Source organism: Camelina sativa, chromosome 1, assembly GCF_000633955.1.
Source record: "Camelina sativa cultivar DH55 chromosome 1, Cs, whole genome shotgun sequence".
Lineage (NCBI taxonomy): Eukaryota > Viridiplantae > Streptophyta > Magnoliopsida > Brassicales > Brassicaceae > Camelina > Camelina sativa.
The window spans coordinates 6,702,934-6,719,689 of record NC_025685.1 but is presented as its reverse complement, the minus strand read 5'-3'; the positions used below and the strand labels follow the sequence as shown (position 1 = coordinate 6,719,689).

The 16,756-nt window shown below is 35.2% G+C and overlaps 3 protein-coding genes and 1 pseudogene across 4 annotated transcripts in view; 2 read left to right on the top strand and 2 right to left on the bottom strand.

Annotated features, from left to right (window-relative positions):
* Positions 2,196-6,234, top strand: LOC104780021 (annotated as a pseudogene).
* Positions 6,269-9,370, bottom strand: LOC104780004 (beta-glucuronosyltransferase GlcAT14A-like). Of its 2 annotated transcripts, none has more exons than XM_010504466.2 (5): positions 8,973-9,370; positions 7,690-8,438; positions 7,514-7,589; positions 7,313-7,428; positions 6,269-7,053 (listed from the first exon to the last, which is right to left on the bottom strand). In XM_010504466.2, the coding sequence occupies exons 2-5, from the start codon at positions 8,264-8,266 to the stop codon at positions 6,548-6,550; spliced, it is 1,275 nt and encodes a 424-aa protein (XP_010502768.1). In that variant the 5' UTR covers positions 8,267-8,438; positions 8,973-9,370; the 3' UTR covers positions 6,269-6,547. The 2 variants fall into 2 exon arrangements, with proteins under 2 accessions (XP_010502768.1, XP_010502776.1); XM_010504474.2 differs by lacking the exon at positions 8,973-9,370 and adding an exon at positions 8,768-8,928 and having other exon boundaries at positions 6,548-7,053.
* Positions 13,006-16,461, top strand: LOC104779993 (proton pump-interactor 2). Its single transcript, XM_010504457.2, has 8 exons — positions 13,006-13,315; positions 13,706-14,053; positions 14,190-14,369; positions 14,469-14,615; positions 14,707-14,901; positions 14,999-15,097; positions 15,185-15,703; positions 15,800-16,461. Exons 2-8 carry the CDS (start codon positions 13,718-13,720, stop codon positions 16,115-16,117), a joined length of 1,794 nt encoding a protein of 597 aa, XP_010502759.1. The 5' UTR covers positions 13,006-13,315; positions 13,706-13,717; the 3' UTR covers positions 16,118-16,461.
* The window catches only part of LOC104704881 (RNA polymerase II C-terminal domain phosphatase-like 4), a 2,359-nt gene continuing 2,120 nt past the window's right edge, over positions 16,518-16,756 (bottom strand). Inside the window, exon 3 of the mRNA XM_019245227.1 lies at positions 16,518-16,745. Coding sequence (XP_019100772.1) covers positions 16,568-16,745 — 178 coding nt within the window. The 3' untranslated portion in view covers positions 16,518-16,567. The remainder of the gene's footprint in view (positions 16,746-16,756) is intronic.

The following is a 16,756-nucleotide window of genomic DNA, read 5'->3' as shown; positions in this document are numbered from 1 at the left end:
AAATTTCAGAATACATAAGCTACACCTCACCTATTTTCAAAACATTTACGATGTTGTCACTTCAAAAGGTGTGAAAGAGGAGTTATAGTGAGACATGAAGAGTATACTTTACTTGTGATTGATTTTACTGTCTTTTGTACTATATTTATGTATCTATCCACACATAGTATAAGATATATATGTGTGGTAAAAAAGATAAATTGTTTATTAGTATATAATATAAATTGTAAATTCACATTTTTTTGTTTTATATTTTATTATGGGTAGAATATCTTTTATTTTAAAGGGAAAATATCAAAAGGTAATTTTGTTATTTTTTTTGTCCTAAAGACCAGATAATTTTTACAAAATAATTAAAATTAAATCAACAACTTGATAAATAGCCAATATTTATGAAAGTTGTGTTTAAAGTTTTTTAAAAAATTCAGCAAAATTTTAAAATTCACCAAGGTCATTTGACCTACATGATCTTATACTAACTCCGCTCCTGCTTCTACTCAGTGGTTAAGCACCGTAGAGTGAATAAACTATATATGATTAATGTTTGAATAAAACAAGCCAAATCTGTGGCTCTGTATTGCATGATTTGTATTCAGTCAATTTAGAGATTTTCAATAAAAGAATCTTACGTTTTTCTTTTAAGTTAAATTTCCTTACAATAGGATTTACTTGAACCACATGATTTTCACACAAGGTAAAGGATTGAGTTAAGCTCGAAATCAACATCAATAATACATCTACACGTCTTCGCGTATGGTATAGATGTTTCTACAGATTGAAGATGAGAACAAACAAATCAAATTCTTGCATCCAAGCAACGAAAGCGGTTTATCTTTTATATAAAGGAGAATAATTGAATTTTTGTTGTTTGTTGTTGACGGCAAAGAAAGGATAATAATAATAAAAGAAAACGTTTTGCCATGCAAACGAAACTATAAACGTGGAATGTCTTAGATTTAAACACGAGATGGGAATTAATAATGTTCCCATTATGAAAGGGGACACGAAATAAATAAATGGAATTCAATTATCAAGAAGATTGTTTTTATTCTAATTTGTTTATGTTGTATTTCCCAATCGGATAGATGAAAGCCTCATGCACTGAAAGCAGTAGGTCCATGTTTGTTTGAGGTTCTTGTGGGTGGCGGCGGTACGCTCCCACTTGGCGTTACTAAATTGACGGTTTGAGTTATTATAATTTTTGTTACCAGTCTAAACAAAAATTTCAAGATATATATCTTCTTTCATACCGTAGTGGTGTAGTTAGTCTGTTACATACTTACATGCCAAGATTCAGAAAAGTCTGTTTTCTTGCTCTGTTCTTCTCTCAAACTCAACATCGACAAACCAATGATGCCTAGAAATTTTTAACAAAACCAAACAATAGTATAGCATTGCAGGACTAACGTTTTTTCGGAGTCATTAACTATAACATTGTCGGTGTAATTTGTAAACATTAACTATGTTACTTTTGTCCTTATAGAGATCTATCTGAAGTTTTATTTTTCTTTCTTGAAAACATCTACACCGGTTTTTTGCTGGGTACATGTCACATTTGGAGCTGATCACTCGATAAACAGCGCCAAAGAACAGCTAAACCGGTTCGAATTCCGTTTAGTTATTGTCTCCGGGAGTGATAACCGGAGCTAAATCTGTCTCTCTCTCTCTTTTATTTTTATTTTTTCCGCATAAATAAAGGTAAAATCAGTGGCGTACTTTTTAGTTATGTACTTATGTACTAGTTCTTTAGACGTTAGAGATTCACTTGTCTTAAACAATCTAATTATGACTCTTTTTTTATTTTCTGGTATGTTTTTTTCATAAAAAATTCAGTTATTTCTGCAATTATGTACCAAAGAAAAAGTTGCCGTGCTGTTATAGGAAGAAAGAACCCTGAAAACAAAAATGTTACTTAGTTCCAGAGCAAAAGATTGAAGATTTGACCCCCCCCCTCCCCCCAACCCCAATGTTTGTCTATATTTTATATATACATACATTTGGGCCTTAAAAAGGTTATTCCTTTTACGCCCTGTGTGATTCACTGCACTGATTTGTGAGGTGGTAGATTAACCACGTTGCTTGCGTGTAAAGAGAGGGTGAAGAGGGATTATCAGAATTTAAAAAGAACAAAAGAAAAACCTGGACTGAGAGAAGATAAAATATAATAATATAAAAAGAGATACGACTAAACTCCGACAGTGAATCGTTTCTTTCAGCAGTCGTTTTTTGTTTTTATTCTTAAAGGCCGATAATTTATGAGGCTGATAGAGAAGAGAAGAGAGAGAGGCTGCTCTTCTTGCTTTTTTTTTTTCGAGTTAAAAGAGGAGAAAAAAAAATAAAAACAGTGTTGTTTGGTGTTGATGGTTGTTGTGTGGCTCTGTTTCAATCCCTAATAGATTATTTCTGGGTGGCCTCTCCTCTTTAGATACTTCTTATCTTCTCTCACTAAGCTTGCGGTAAAGAAGCTTCCTTTCCTTTTTTTTGGCTGTTTATATGATCAAAACATTTTCATTTTTCTTCAATATTTATATCTTTTTGGCTCTGTTATTCTCAAATGGGTATCCTAAGTTCTTCAGTTCTCTTCTGTTTATAGCCTAGTTTTTTCTTTTCTTTGGGTGGGATCACTCGAAAAGGGGAAGATCTTAAGCAATGAGCTGTTGAATCCGAAATGATTCTAGTTAGAGTTGGGAATTCAGAGAAGTTATTGGTTACTACTACTTGTTGGTTTCTGGTTAGCTTTTGGTGGATGATAAATGGAAGGTTCTTCAAATTCTAACTATAGGGGATTCAATAATACCTCTGGTGTTTCAGATAGGAACACTGAGTTTTCACCTGGTGAGAGAATCACATCTCGTTCCAAGCCTTCCTCTCATGTTGATGAGTATGTTAGAAGCTTGTTTGGTACTACTAGTAGTACACACAAGTCCGGTGAAGACGATTCTTTAGGGATTGACCCTTTTGTTAGATCCTTGGAATGGGGTGATGTTAGCTTGAGACAGTGGTTGGATAAACCTGAAAGATCCGTTGATGTTTTCGAGTGCTTGCACGTTTTCAGACAAATCGTCGAGATTGTGAATTCGGCTCACTCTCAAGGCATTGTTGTTCACAATGTCAGGCCATCTTGTTTTGTCATGTCTTCGTTTAACCATGTTTCGTTCATTGAATCCGCTTCTGACTCCGGCTCTGATTCCTTGGAGGACGGTCCAATTAGCCAGAAGGAGATTGGTAGCTCAAGAAGAGAGGAAGCTGTGTCGAAAGCTATTGTAGTTGAAGAGAAAGGAGACTACAATAAGCTTTTGGAGAGACGAATTGAGAAACTGGAAGAAGAAAAGAATCAACCTTTTCCTATGAAACATATATTGGCAATGGAGACAAGCTGGTATACAAGCCCTGAAGAAGATTTTGGTGGTTCAAGTACTTGTGCTTCAGATGTTTACCGTCTTGGCGTTCTCCTTTTCGAGGTTTGTGATATAAGAAGGAAACAATGTTTCTAATAATGTATTAACTGCTGTTGGATTCAAAGTTTCTGTTTTTTTTTTTGTTTCGCATGTTTTATTCTTCTTGAAAAGGTGATTAGATGAAAGTTAGTCCCTTTGCAGCTATTCTGCCCTGTGCCTTCAAGAGAAGAGAAGTCAAGAACTATGTCTAGTTTAAGACATCGCGTTCTTCCGCCTCAGATATTGCTCAAATGTCCAAAAGAAGCTTCTTTCTGCTTGTGGTTATTGCACCCCGAGCCAAGTTGTCGACCATCAATGAGGTTTACATAGTTCTTGACTTCTCTTCTCTTTATGAGCTTCTTTTACTTCATGTTCTTAGTTTGAGCATTGCCAGTCTCTGTAATCTTTTACTATATGTAACTAAATGAGAAGCTGTCTTTTATGGTGCAGTGACTTGCTGCAAAGCGAGTTTATAACCGAACCAAGGGATAATTTGGAAGAACGTGAAGCAGCAGTTGAGCTTAGGGATAGAATCGAGGAACAGGAGTCGTTACTCGAGTTCTTGTTACTTATTCAACAGAGAAAGCATGAATCTGCATATAGATTACGGGATACCGTTTCGCTTCTTTCCTCTGACATTGAGCAAGTTGTAAAGAGACAATTAATTTTGAAGAAAAAGGGAAGCTCACTCTCTGATTTCAGTAAAGATGATCATCAATATCCCTCTGGTCAGCCATTGATGAACTTCCAAGCAAACGAGGAGCCATCAGNCATATGTTTTTTTTGCAGATATGGGATGTTGCGAGAAGCCAGTTGGTTACAGAGATGAAGGAGCACAAGAAGCGAGTATGGTCCATCGATATTTCATCAGCAGACCCGACTTTGCTGGCTAGCGGAAGCGANGTTGAAGTTGATGAAGAGAGTCAAGGAAGCACACTTCTTGAAAGCTCTCGGTTGATGAGAAACTTCAAGAAACTAGAATCGGTCTACTTTCTGACAAGGCGCAGGCAAATGAAAGCTACTGCTTCAGGGAAATCATTAACTAGACATTCCCCCTTAAGTAGTGAAAATGGAAGAGGTTCAATGATTGTCTCAGAGAAAAGCTCAGTAAGCAACCCGGTGGCACCCAAAGATTTCTACANTGGCACCCAAAGATTTCTACAATAATGACTTGAGACAAGGGGGATGGATAGATCCATTCCTTGAGGGTTTGTGCAGATATTTATCATTCAGTAAGCTAAGAGTAAAAGCAGATTTGAAACAAGGAGATTTGTTGAACTCTTCTAACCTTGTCTGCGCCCTTGCTTTTGACCGAGATGGAGAACTATTCGCCACTGCGGGTGTCAACAAGAAAATCAAAATATTCGAATGTAACTCCATCGTAAACAATAACCGGGATATCCACTATCCGGTTGTTGAATTGGCTGGTCGGTCAAAGGTAAGTAGTTTACGTTGGAACAGCTACATAAAGAGCCAAATTGCATCAAGTAACTTTGATGGCGTGGTTCAGGTTAGTTTAGTTTTAGATTTCGCTCTAGTGTTATTAATAGCTTCGAGTTTCATAAAAATCAATGTGGGATATATTTGTTTTTTCTTTCAGATTTGGGATGTTTCGAGAAGCCAGTTGGTTACAGAGATGAAGGAGCACAAGAAGCGAGTATGGTCCATCGATATTTCATCAGCAGACCCGACTTTGCTGGCTAGCGGAAGCGATGATGGAACCGTTAAGCTATGGAGTATCAATCAGGCAATTCTAATTTGAAATGTCGGCTATTGAAAACTGAAACTGATTTCTCTAATAATGCAGACATCTTAATTCTCAGCATGTGTGATAAAGATTCTTGCTTGTCTTTAAAATGTTTTCAGGGAGCTAGCATTGGGACCATTAAGACAAAAGCCAATATATGCTGTGTCCAGTTTCCATCGGACTCAGGACGGTCTCTAGCATTTGGTTCTGCAGATCACAAAGTGTATTACTACGATCTTCGAAACCCCAAGATTCCTCTTTGCACAATGGTTGGTCATAGCAAGACAGTGAGCTATGTCAAATTTGTTGATTCATCCACCCTTGTGTCCTCTTCTACTGATAACACATTGAAGCTTTGGGACTTGTCGATGTCTGCTTCTGGGATTAATGAAACCCCTCTTCACTCATTCACTGGACATACTAATTTTAAGGTAACGTTTATCCTGAAATCTTGCTTTCTAGACTCTTTTCTATCTCCGGTTTCTGAGTACACATTCTGATAATGCTATGTTCTTGTGATGTGTTGCAGAATTTTGTTGGCTTATCTGTCTCTGATGGGTATATAGCAACAGGCTCAGAGACTAACGAGGTTGTTACAGATAGAATAAATATCTTTATGACAGATTGTCACTTTAATTATCTGAGTTTCTTATTGTTGTGGATCCATTACAGGTTTTCGTGTACCACAAGGCATTCCCAATGCCAGTGATGTCGTACATGTTCAACAACACTGACTCTGTATCTGGTCTCGAAGTGGATGATGCCTCACAATTCATATCTTCGATCTGCTGGCGAGGACAGTCGTCTACATTAGTCGCTGCTAACTCCAATGGCAACATCAAGATTTTGGAGATGATGGCTTGAGCCTCTCTCAGGGGTAAAAGGATTAATCTCATAGATCTCTGGTTCTTCTTGGCAAGAGATATGCTTTTGTTGGGGGTACTTATAGGGTAAACCATTTTTACCAAAAAAAGATAGGAAAGTGGGAAACATTGTGTATAGAATTTCATTTTTTTAAAAAGGGGAGGATACAAATATTGGATCTTTGTATTTGTATATTCTGTTATAATTGAAAACATCTCAATAAAAAAAGGTTATAAATTTTATTTGATTTGTAAATTTGAGGGAGATGACTTCAAACAAGAAGAACTAATCCCAATACGAGACCAGTAGGTGATGTCTAATACAAGGCATCTACTTGCTGAAAACAATGTCTAATAATAGGTCTTTTCTAAAAGCCTGCAACTGCAAGATTCTCTATATGTATAATATAAATATATATATATATATATATATATCGTTAAGGACAGTCTCACTCTCCCTGAATTTGAATTCACAGCTCAAAATGATTCTCGAATTCGATCTATTTACACTGACTAACTCCAGTTTTAGCTTCGTTAACTAACCTGTCCACAAGTCCCTGAAGCCTCTGAGCTCCAGCGCTAGGCTCAATCTTAGCCACATCACCGACCATGGAGCATTTTGGTTTCCCACTGCACCACCCACCAGGAGTAAAACTATCTTTATCAGTCCTCCGTCTAAGTAATTCCTTGTCGATCTTATCGAGTACTTCGTCGTCTCTTTTGAATTTCCTAGCAAATGCAGCACCGCTCGATATCATGGGCACTGTGTCGTTGAGTGACAACACGTGTGGGTGCTGCTGCGGCGGAGTGTCCCAGGAAATGTAGTGGAGGTCATGGTTTATTGCTGTTTTTGCAAACTCTGGCACGTTGCAAATCACTGTCTGGAAGTAACCTTCGGGTGATGAAACGAAGTTGGTGTAATACATTAGGAGTGTTCGTGGTAAATTGTCCCATCCCCATATGCAATACTCTACAAACGGGCGTGATAGAGCCATCCAAGCTGATCCTGTAACAACAACAGCAACGAAAAAGTTTCAAGCTCTGTTGAGCAAAAGAAAGCCGCAACACCTTATAGGTTCAAACTTTAATGGCAAGAAGGCTTTTAATTCCTGAATTTATAGCAGAAACAAAGAAAGGTTTCAAGATTTGATGTTGGAGAAGAGTTTTGATCTTAAAGATCTATAACAGCAATGACAACAATGTTTCAAGATTTGATTCGTGGGAAGAAGTTGATCCAATGGAGCTAGAGGAAGTAGAGGACTGACCAGTGAATAACTTAAAGGCAGTTGGCAAACTTCGACGAGGTGTGACCCAGTAAATATCTGATTTGTTCAACAAGTAGAGTCCAGGATCAATCATTAATGGCTGTGCTCGCTTCTCCCTTCACAAGGAAACAACAAAATCAGTCCACAAGAACACAAGACTTCACAACCAAAAAGGAAACTCAAGAACGTGAATATGCTCACTCTTTCCAACCCAGTTGACTTGTGTGTTCGATAAAGTTGAGGTTCCGGTCTAATGTCGAAAACGTATGAAGCAGATCTTCAAACACAGAGATTATTGACAGTAAGTTAATCAAAAACAGGACTGAAAAATTGATGAAAACTGAGAACAAAAGTGAGATCAGAGTACATATTTTTACCATCTTGGGTCACCAGAGGATAATCTGAAGCACTGAGATTAATAAACCAATCCCAGTTGGCGCTTCTCCTAAGAAGAACAGCACAAGCGTGAAGAGTATTCGCCACCATTGTTGGTCCTTTATATGTGACAAGATTAGCCTTGGTTATCATATATACATTCCCGGTTTTGGAATACATAGGATCTTTATTAATCCGAGCAGCCAGCTCTAGTCTCTCATCCACGGGTGATTCAAGATCAAGATGAACAACATACTGGTTCCTCGGATGGTACACAGCTCTAAGTGTTCTCCAAAGTTTCTCTACATCACCTTTAGACCCGGAAACAAGGTAAGCAAAACGGGGAAGCTTGTCTTCGTGAGGGGGAACACGTGTCTTTCTAGCGACTTTGGACTCTGCAAAGTCAAACCTCGTTTGATTCTTGGCGAGACGAGAAGGGATGATGGAGAAAAACCCGTTGATTGTTCGGAGGGAAGAGACTAGTCCCATGTTGAAAGATGTTGCAAGGAGAAAAACGCAGACAAGAGATGTGATCACAAGAGGAAAAACCCATCTCTTCTCCACGTTTACATACCCCATTGCTTAAAACCAGTGATCATGAGATAAGTAAACAAACTTCTGAAAAGAAAAAACCAACCAATCTCTTGGCTAATCCCAATCTGAAGAGACACAAGTGTGAACTGATTCACAACCCTCTTGGAAAGTACTTCGAGCTAAAAAGCCTGAATCTTTCAGACTCGGACACAAGAACCTATCAGAGAAACACAAATGTTACAACTTCCCACTTTTCAGAACCAAAAATAGAAAGAATAAGCAACTGTAACACGCAGCTGAAACATACAAGTTCCCAGATTCTCACGCAACATAAAGCACAAAGCTTGAGAATTACGAAAACAATTTTAAGATAATTTAAGATAAATTCAATCAAGAACGACGACAAGGCTCTTGGATCGAGATTTATAATCAATCAATCAACGAGACATCTCAGCAGCAAGATTAACCTCAGATTAAGCAAACTCTTTAAAACCCCTCAAATAGTGACATTACCAATATGTTAAGGGAAAGAAAAAAAAAAAAAACCTTGTCGGAGATTATCACATAGAGAGACAATAAGAATCTCGAAGCTGAGATTTAGATCTAATGCACTGTAGAACAATACTTTATTCATCTCTCTAACAATAAAGGAAACAAAGAAAAAAAAAAACAAATCTAGACATTTAAAACAGAGATCGAGAAACAAAACTAAAAAAAAAAGAAGACGATAGATTAATACGATGAAAGAAACCTGGATTTCTTGGTTGTTGCCTTGTGTGATACTGTTTAATCTCGAGGCAATGAAGCTTTGTTCTTTTTTTTTTTTCCTTATTTGCTTTGTTCCGCTACTTTATGCTCAAGAACACGGGACACTCCTGTGTCGGAGTTATAAAGTTTTTATATAAAAGATGAAGAGACAGTGAAATCGACAAAACAAAACAAAAAAAAACAAAAACAAATAAGTAAATAAAAATACGGTTTTTAAATCTATAAATTAAGCTGGAAAATTCGTAGAGCGTGTGTGATACTCCGATTCGTTGAATAATTTGCATAAACAAAAGAAAAATTCCAAATCTTTCGTTCTTTCTCAGCTCTAAATCTCGTTACTTTTTTTTTTTTGATTGGTCTCTCTCTGTTCCTTTATTTCTGGAATCTAATAAACGAATTTTAAAATTTGTAAGTTTTTTTAACATTAAATTACACGAACTGTAAAAAGAAACCGTTTGGCTGACACGTTTTCAGAGTTTTAAGATACTGGGGTAGCTTCTAGTTTTTATTCTCTACATTACGTTTATGCTAAGAGTTTAAGACGTGTACGAGTAAGCTACACTGATTGGCTGAGACTTATGTTGATAGATGAAATCGGAGTATATCTTGTGGATGTGGGTGCAGCTGATTCGAAAACTATTGGCTTTATTCGAACAAGACATATTTATTGCGTTAGTGTCAATTGGGACTAGTAACTGACACGTATGGTAATGTTGATAGCAACATTACTTACCATAATTAATTTACATTTTCTAAATAGATGCTCTTTAAACACCTTGTGTACTTATGATGAATTTGTGGTAATGTAACTATATTTTCACTCGAATGTGATGTAACTGATAAGAAACTTTTTTTTTCTTTTCTTTTTGGTGGGGTTAAAATCAATAGTCATAAGAATTCGTGAAATTTTGTAACAATTAATTGTTATATGAGAATCGTTGCTTTCAATCGTTTTCAAGTTAGAAGTCCACAACAGGAGTCTCCAGAAGTTATGGTTTCACACATGAGTATTATTGGCATTCGTATAACGGTATACGACTTTATGATAATAATAAAAAAAAAAAAGTTATTGTATGTTGCGCTAATTACGTATTGATTGACATAAACTATTTCGCCAAGCGCGTGGAGAGTGGGTGGGTCACTCAGAAGACTCACGAGATCATTATTGCGCCTTGATGATGGGCTTCCCATAGTCTTTTTTTATCTCTTTCGACGTTGGTAGGCCTTTATAACCATTTCTTTTTTAATTGCTGAGGCCCAAACTAGAGGTTACTTTCACAATCCTTTTCGTTTCTTTTTCAACCTTTGTCAAGACAGCTAGTAGGGTCGAGATCAAGACAGTGTGACGGATCGAACTCAACTCGTCCCACTATAAGTTGTGTACATGCTTAACTGTTAGATGAGATATGTGATGTACGAACGTTGGATAATGAATATTTGTAGTTGAACCAAAAACACAAATTTGTGAGATGAGCTAGGTCTGTCAAAATCAAAAAAGAGATAGTATATACAAAAGAGAAATAGTATATACAAAAGAGAATCATGTCCTTTCTACAAGACAAATCTTTTATTCTATATTTCTTTTGATAAAAACTGTTTTTTTTTCTTTTCTACTCTCATAACTTAGTTCAAACCCCAAATAACAGATTTTTTTCAAGTGGCTAACTAGAATATGTTAATTATTATGCTATTTTGGAGTTGTAATGTCTATATGATTTTATACACTATAATGTTAACAAATCAAAAACTATTTGTTAGGCATATAAAAATATCGTTTTGCTATTTTGGAGTCGTAACGTCTATATGATCTTGTACGTTGCATTGTCAGCGGATCAAAAAACATCTGTTTGACATATAAGGATACAAATATATGATTTGTCGTTTTAGAGTTGTAACGTTCATCTATTCTTGTACACAACAATGTCGGCAGATCAAAAAACATGCATATCCTATAAAAAAAAGATATTGTTTTGCCATTTTGGAATTGTAACGTCTATCTGATCTTATACATCACAATGTTGGCGGATCAAAAATCACCTATATGACATATAAAAATACAAATATATCGTTTTGTCTTATTAATATATAATTTTGATTTATGTCATGATCTATAAACTTATCATTGACCATATATTTCGTTTTCCTCGTTTAAATTATTCTATAATAAATACTGTTAATTTTAAATAATCTTTTATTTTTCTCTTATAACAAAATTTGTTCAGTATAAAATAACATTTATAATTGATATTATTTTTTTTGTTCTTTTAAATAACTAATATTATTATATTCATTTGTTCAGTACATCACCAAAAAAAAACAATCATATTTTCTCATATGTACCACAACTCTTCAAGGTTTGTGAAAATTTTGGTGACTATGTGATACCATAGGTGTTAACGATTGTCAAAGTATTTAGAAAACTATATTTATTCTGAGAATTATCTAATTTGTTTGTGTGGTATATTACACATTTCTTTTAAAATTTCAGTTTTCCGATAAATTTGATAGCTTTAAACTGAACTAGCTATGAAACTAGTTGACCATATTTAGATAATTTTTGTTTTGGGTTTTGTCCGTTACTAACGTGTATAATAATGTCCAATTGTAAATTTGTAACCGATAATTAAATGCTAAAACCTTTTTTTTCTTTTGGAGGGTAGTTAGGGTTACGTGGAGATTAGTCACTATCTAAACATAGTCAAATTGACTGTCTTTTGTAATTAATACAGCAGTGAAAAAAAAAATGAATTTATCTTTGTATCCCACCAACAGATATTTTCTATAATTACTAAAATCTGCTTGGAAAAAAAAATCCAAAGATAATTTACCAGCTTAAAACAATAATTACCAAAGACAAATATATATGCTTGGTACTCAAAGGCTTGGCCTGAAGGTTCTTACCTGATTATCTCCGCGTCCAACAACATTTGAATTTTCAATTATAAGTCTTGCAAATGTAGTTTTTTTTTTAATTTATCCAAAAACTATAATACATGCATTTAAATTTAGATATTAATGTAACAAAAATTCTAATACAACTATTAAATCATATTCATTATTATATGCAAACAATTATATATATATATATATTGATCGATTCAAATACAAATATTCGTCAATGCATATACGACAAAATTAATTATAATGATCGATTAAAATATAAACATTCGTCAATGCATATACGACAAAATTAATGATATTAATCGATTATAATATATAAACATTCGTCAAACGCATATACATTATGAATATGCAAACAAAACGAAAAATTTTAATCGATTAAAAATAGAATTATTTGTCAACGCATACTAATTATGGTATGCGACAAAATTAATCATATTGATCGATCAAATTATTTATATACGTAAACAGATTTTAGAAAGATAATATGAACAGATAAATCTTACTGAGTTATAGACATTTTTTTAATTTTTGAACCATCTAATATAAATGTCAAGTAATGGGGTCAATGTTCATACTTTGTAAAGCATTTATGATCCATAAGTTAAGTTAAATTATTTATTGAATAAGAGAAATAAAGTTTATCTAGACTGAGAATTAAACTCTCTTATTTCATTGCTAAAAATACTTGAAAGGAGGAGTCAAATCCAAAGAAAGTCAATAGTCAACTCACATAAACAAGAGCTGACTTTGAATAGCCTACTAAGCCTAAGCTAAGATTAGATTTCCTTCTTGTCATTAAAAAAATTTACGTACTTGCACTTTACCAGTCAAAATACAAGTTATTGTTTGTTTTTAATTTTTTTTTTAAAAGAATTGTAAAATTTAAAGTGTTTTATTTTGTAAACAAATATATTGTATTAAACCAAAATTAAAGTAATATACATCCAAAACTATAATCATTATATAAATTAAAAAGAATTAAAGAAATATGAAAAGGTCCAAAACTTTGTTTAAAAAAAAACGTACAGTCTAGCAAATTTTGGATAGAGAGGACTAGAAAAAGCAAAAAAGAAAGAGAAAAAAGATTATAAATACATGTAAATCTATATTTCCTAAAAAAATTATTTAAGGATGAAGAAAGAAGATCTTTTTTTAAAGCCTTGAAGATAGAGATTTTAAGAAATAGCCAAAAGAGAAATCTCTCACCATTTTGATTGATAGAATTAGAGAGAAGAAAGACCGAAGAACAGAACAGGGTCTCTCTCTCTCTCTCCCTCTTTCTCTAAAAAAGTCTCAGATTTTTTTCTCCCTTTAGGATTTTTTTTCAAAGTAATCAGAATAAAAATTTCCTCTTCAGCACAAAACCCTGAGATTTTTGCGAGCATCTGTGTGTAGTGACGACACTCATATCTCGTTTTCTAGGTAAAATCTCAATTAACTTTTTCGGTTAAAGCTCGTTTTTTTTTTTTTTAACTCGTTCTTCCTCGATTCTGCGTTTTTTTTTTCTTGTTCGTCTTTTACAAAAATATATATATTGGCTTTTGATTTAAAGGATACATCTTTTGTTGTTTACTGTTGTACCACACATCCTCTGTTCTTGTTTTTTCTGAATTCTCGTATGTTCCTCAAATCTTCTTTATTCCTTTGCGCTTTTTTGTTTGTGTTTTTTTTTTTTTTTTTTTTTTTTAATTTTCTGTCACATTTATCTGACAGATCTTTTTTAAGTCGATTTCAGTTTCGTTTTTTGACAATGTCACAGTTGTTCTTACAGTGATTTTTTTTTTCTCTTTCTCTCTGTTCTTGTTATATAAGGTGGTGCCAAAAATGGGTGCGCAGATTATACTCTGTGATGGCTTCGAGGTGGTTCCTCCGCCGGAGATGAACGATTTGATTTTCTTCGGAAGCGACCAATCTGTGTCTAACTGCGATGTATCAACTGTCACCACCGAAGAAGACGGCACTGTTTTTTCCGGCGATAGTTCGCCGGGACTTGCGGCTGAAGAGGAATGGCCTGAAGCTAAGCATTTCTCTTTCTACTTTGTTAAACAACCGGTTTATGATGATCCTGAGATCAAATCTAAGATTGATGAAGCTGATCAGGAGATTTATCGCTGTAATAAGCTCCGTATCAATGTCTCCACTGCACAAAAACTCGAAAGGGTGAGTCTTTTTTTTCTTTTCTTTCTTTTATTTTTATTTTTTTGTGATGATGATGATGATGATGATGATGATGATGATGATAATGATGATGATGAGGAATACGTTTCTGAATTTGGGGTTATGGGTTTTGTTATAGGCTGAGCTTTCGTCTTTGTTTGCTCAAATGGAGGGTTTGGTTCCTACATCAGAAGGATATAGATTGGTTTTTGAAACAAAGAAGAGGGAATTTGATACTCTACAGGAAGCTCTACGGAACCTTCGGTGTTCTAGTAGGAGTGATCAGCTTTGCTTTACAAAAGAGGAGCTCGATCATCTTGTAATGGAAACTGTTTTACATAACGGGTTTAATTATAGATAAATATTCGGTTTTCTTAGTTTTCTGATTGTGGAAGTGTTTTGAATGTGGTGGATGCAGGTATATATAGCTCATTATCAGATTGAACATGGTAGCATTGGTTTGGAAGATAAAGATTGGGTGCTTAAGGATGTTGAGAAGCCTGATGGGATAGTTCTAAGCGAGGAATCTCTTGCGCAGAAAGAAGCTTCTATTAACCGTGTCAAGGTAAGCCTCTTACCAAAGTTCAACTCTTTGGGGAATTTTACCAAAAACATTGTTGAATCTAATGATGTGATGGTTTTTTGCCTCGTTACAGTCAATAGCTGTGGAATTGTATGAAGTAAAGAAGGAGCTCGATGCGATTACATGGAATATTAGCCAGTTGTCTGACAAAATGGGGAAGCTTCAGAACAATATCAGGATGTTGGATTTAGAAATGGCACAACTACTTGAGAAGAGGGACAAATCGTATGCAAGGATTAAGATGCTGAGGATACAACGAGACAAAGGGGTACATATTTGTCTTTCTGTTAACTTCAGCTTATGGATGATTTCAAAGTTCTGATATTTGTCTTCTCTTATCTTTTTTTTTGTGTGTGTGTATGTAGAATGCTGCCTTTTTCCAGAGCCATGCTGTTATGAGGAAAGCTAAAGAATTGGCTGCTTCTGGAAATGTTAGAGATCTTGAAGTGTTTGCCAGCTCTGAGGTTTGTTTGGGTCTAATTGCAGGATTCTTGCTTAGGTGTCTCTATCTGAGATTTGAGCATATGTTTTTGATTCTGTTTTCTTTATAGGTTGATAAATTCATGACTCATTGGAATGGTGACAAGGCTTTTAGGGATGATTACGTGAAAAGAATCTCTCTTTCACTCTGTGAAAGACAGCTGAACCGTGATGGCCGGATTAAAGATCCTGAAGTTCAGGTTGTTCGGGGAAAGCAAGTGCTGAGTAAGACTATGATGATGGGAGGCGAGAAGGTTTACAAGGCGAGTAGAGAAGACTCCAGCTCCAACTCGTCTCAAGATGGAAATGTAATTACTGACAAACGAAAGAAAGAAACGAGGAAAGAGGCTGTGGATTGCAGCAACAGGTCGAGTGCTGAGGAAAGCGATGTTATAGATTTGGAGTTCCCGGTGTATGAGATACCAAAGAAGGAAGAAGAAGATGTCGATGAAGAAACGTTGAAGGAGAGGAAAAGAGAAGAGCAGTTAGAGAAAGCTCGGTTAGCGATGGAAAGGAAGAGGAAGCTGCAAGAGAAAGCTGCTGCTAAAGCTGCTATAAGAGCTCAAAAGGATGCTGAGAAGAAACTCAAGGCAAATTATATTATCCCATTTCGATTTTTTTAAAGATGTGAATTTAACTCTTCCTTTACATTTGTCTGTTTTTTTAATACTTCGTTTTGTTTCCAGGAGTGTGAGAAGAAGGCGAAGAAGAAAGCTGCTGCAAATTCTTCTTCTTCTCCTTCAGAATCAGACCAATCACGAGAAGTGATCAATGAGCTGGAAAAGGTTAGGACGTTAACAGCTTCAGGGAAAGAGAAGCACCAGAAGGATAGATCATTGTTTCCAAAGCAAAGAAGTTTCAGGTACAAACACCGCGGGAGAGGAACCGAAGCTCTCCCTAAGGCCATCCTAAACCGTAGAAAGGCTCATAAATATTGGGTTTGGGGACTTTCCTCTGCTGCACTTGCTTGCGCACTCTTTCTCGTGGTTTTACTTCTAAGGTAAAGTGAGAAAAGGAAAGAGACATTGAAAGGTCTTGTGACTTTGCCTAATTGGAGAGATGGAGTGAGTGAAGGAAGAGCTGCAAAGTTAGCGGTTAGTTTCTTTATAATAGGTTCATAACCTTTAGATATTATTTTATTAGTCAATGTTTCTGTCTCTTTGGAGAGTTGTCTGAAAAAAAAAAAAAACATCCTAATTGTGAGTAAGAGCTTCTAAGAGTCCATAGAGAGATCTCATGTTGTCTTGATGTGAACATTGTGGATTGAATCCACTTTATAGTTAGTCAAGATCCTTGACTAATTACATATATCCTTAAAAAAATTGCAAATAAAAATTAGCTTCTTCCATTTTCTGTCTCTCGTTTCATATTTCAGAAGAAGCTAAATCTAGTTTCCAAAGAATGGTAATGATAAAAATCCATACCTTTATTCAATTGGTAAAAAGTTCAAAAATTTAGCATCCAGGTGGTTTAAAGGGACCTTTAATCAAGCACCTAACGTCCTTAAAATCTAACTCATCTTCAAGCCCACAGGTAAAGAATCCATTATGAACTTGCTTCAGGAATTTCAGAAGATTCATCAATACTCTTTTGCTTCTACTCTCGTCACTCTTCCTCTCTGCGTAAGATGGTCTTGACTTAGT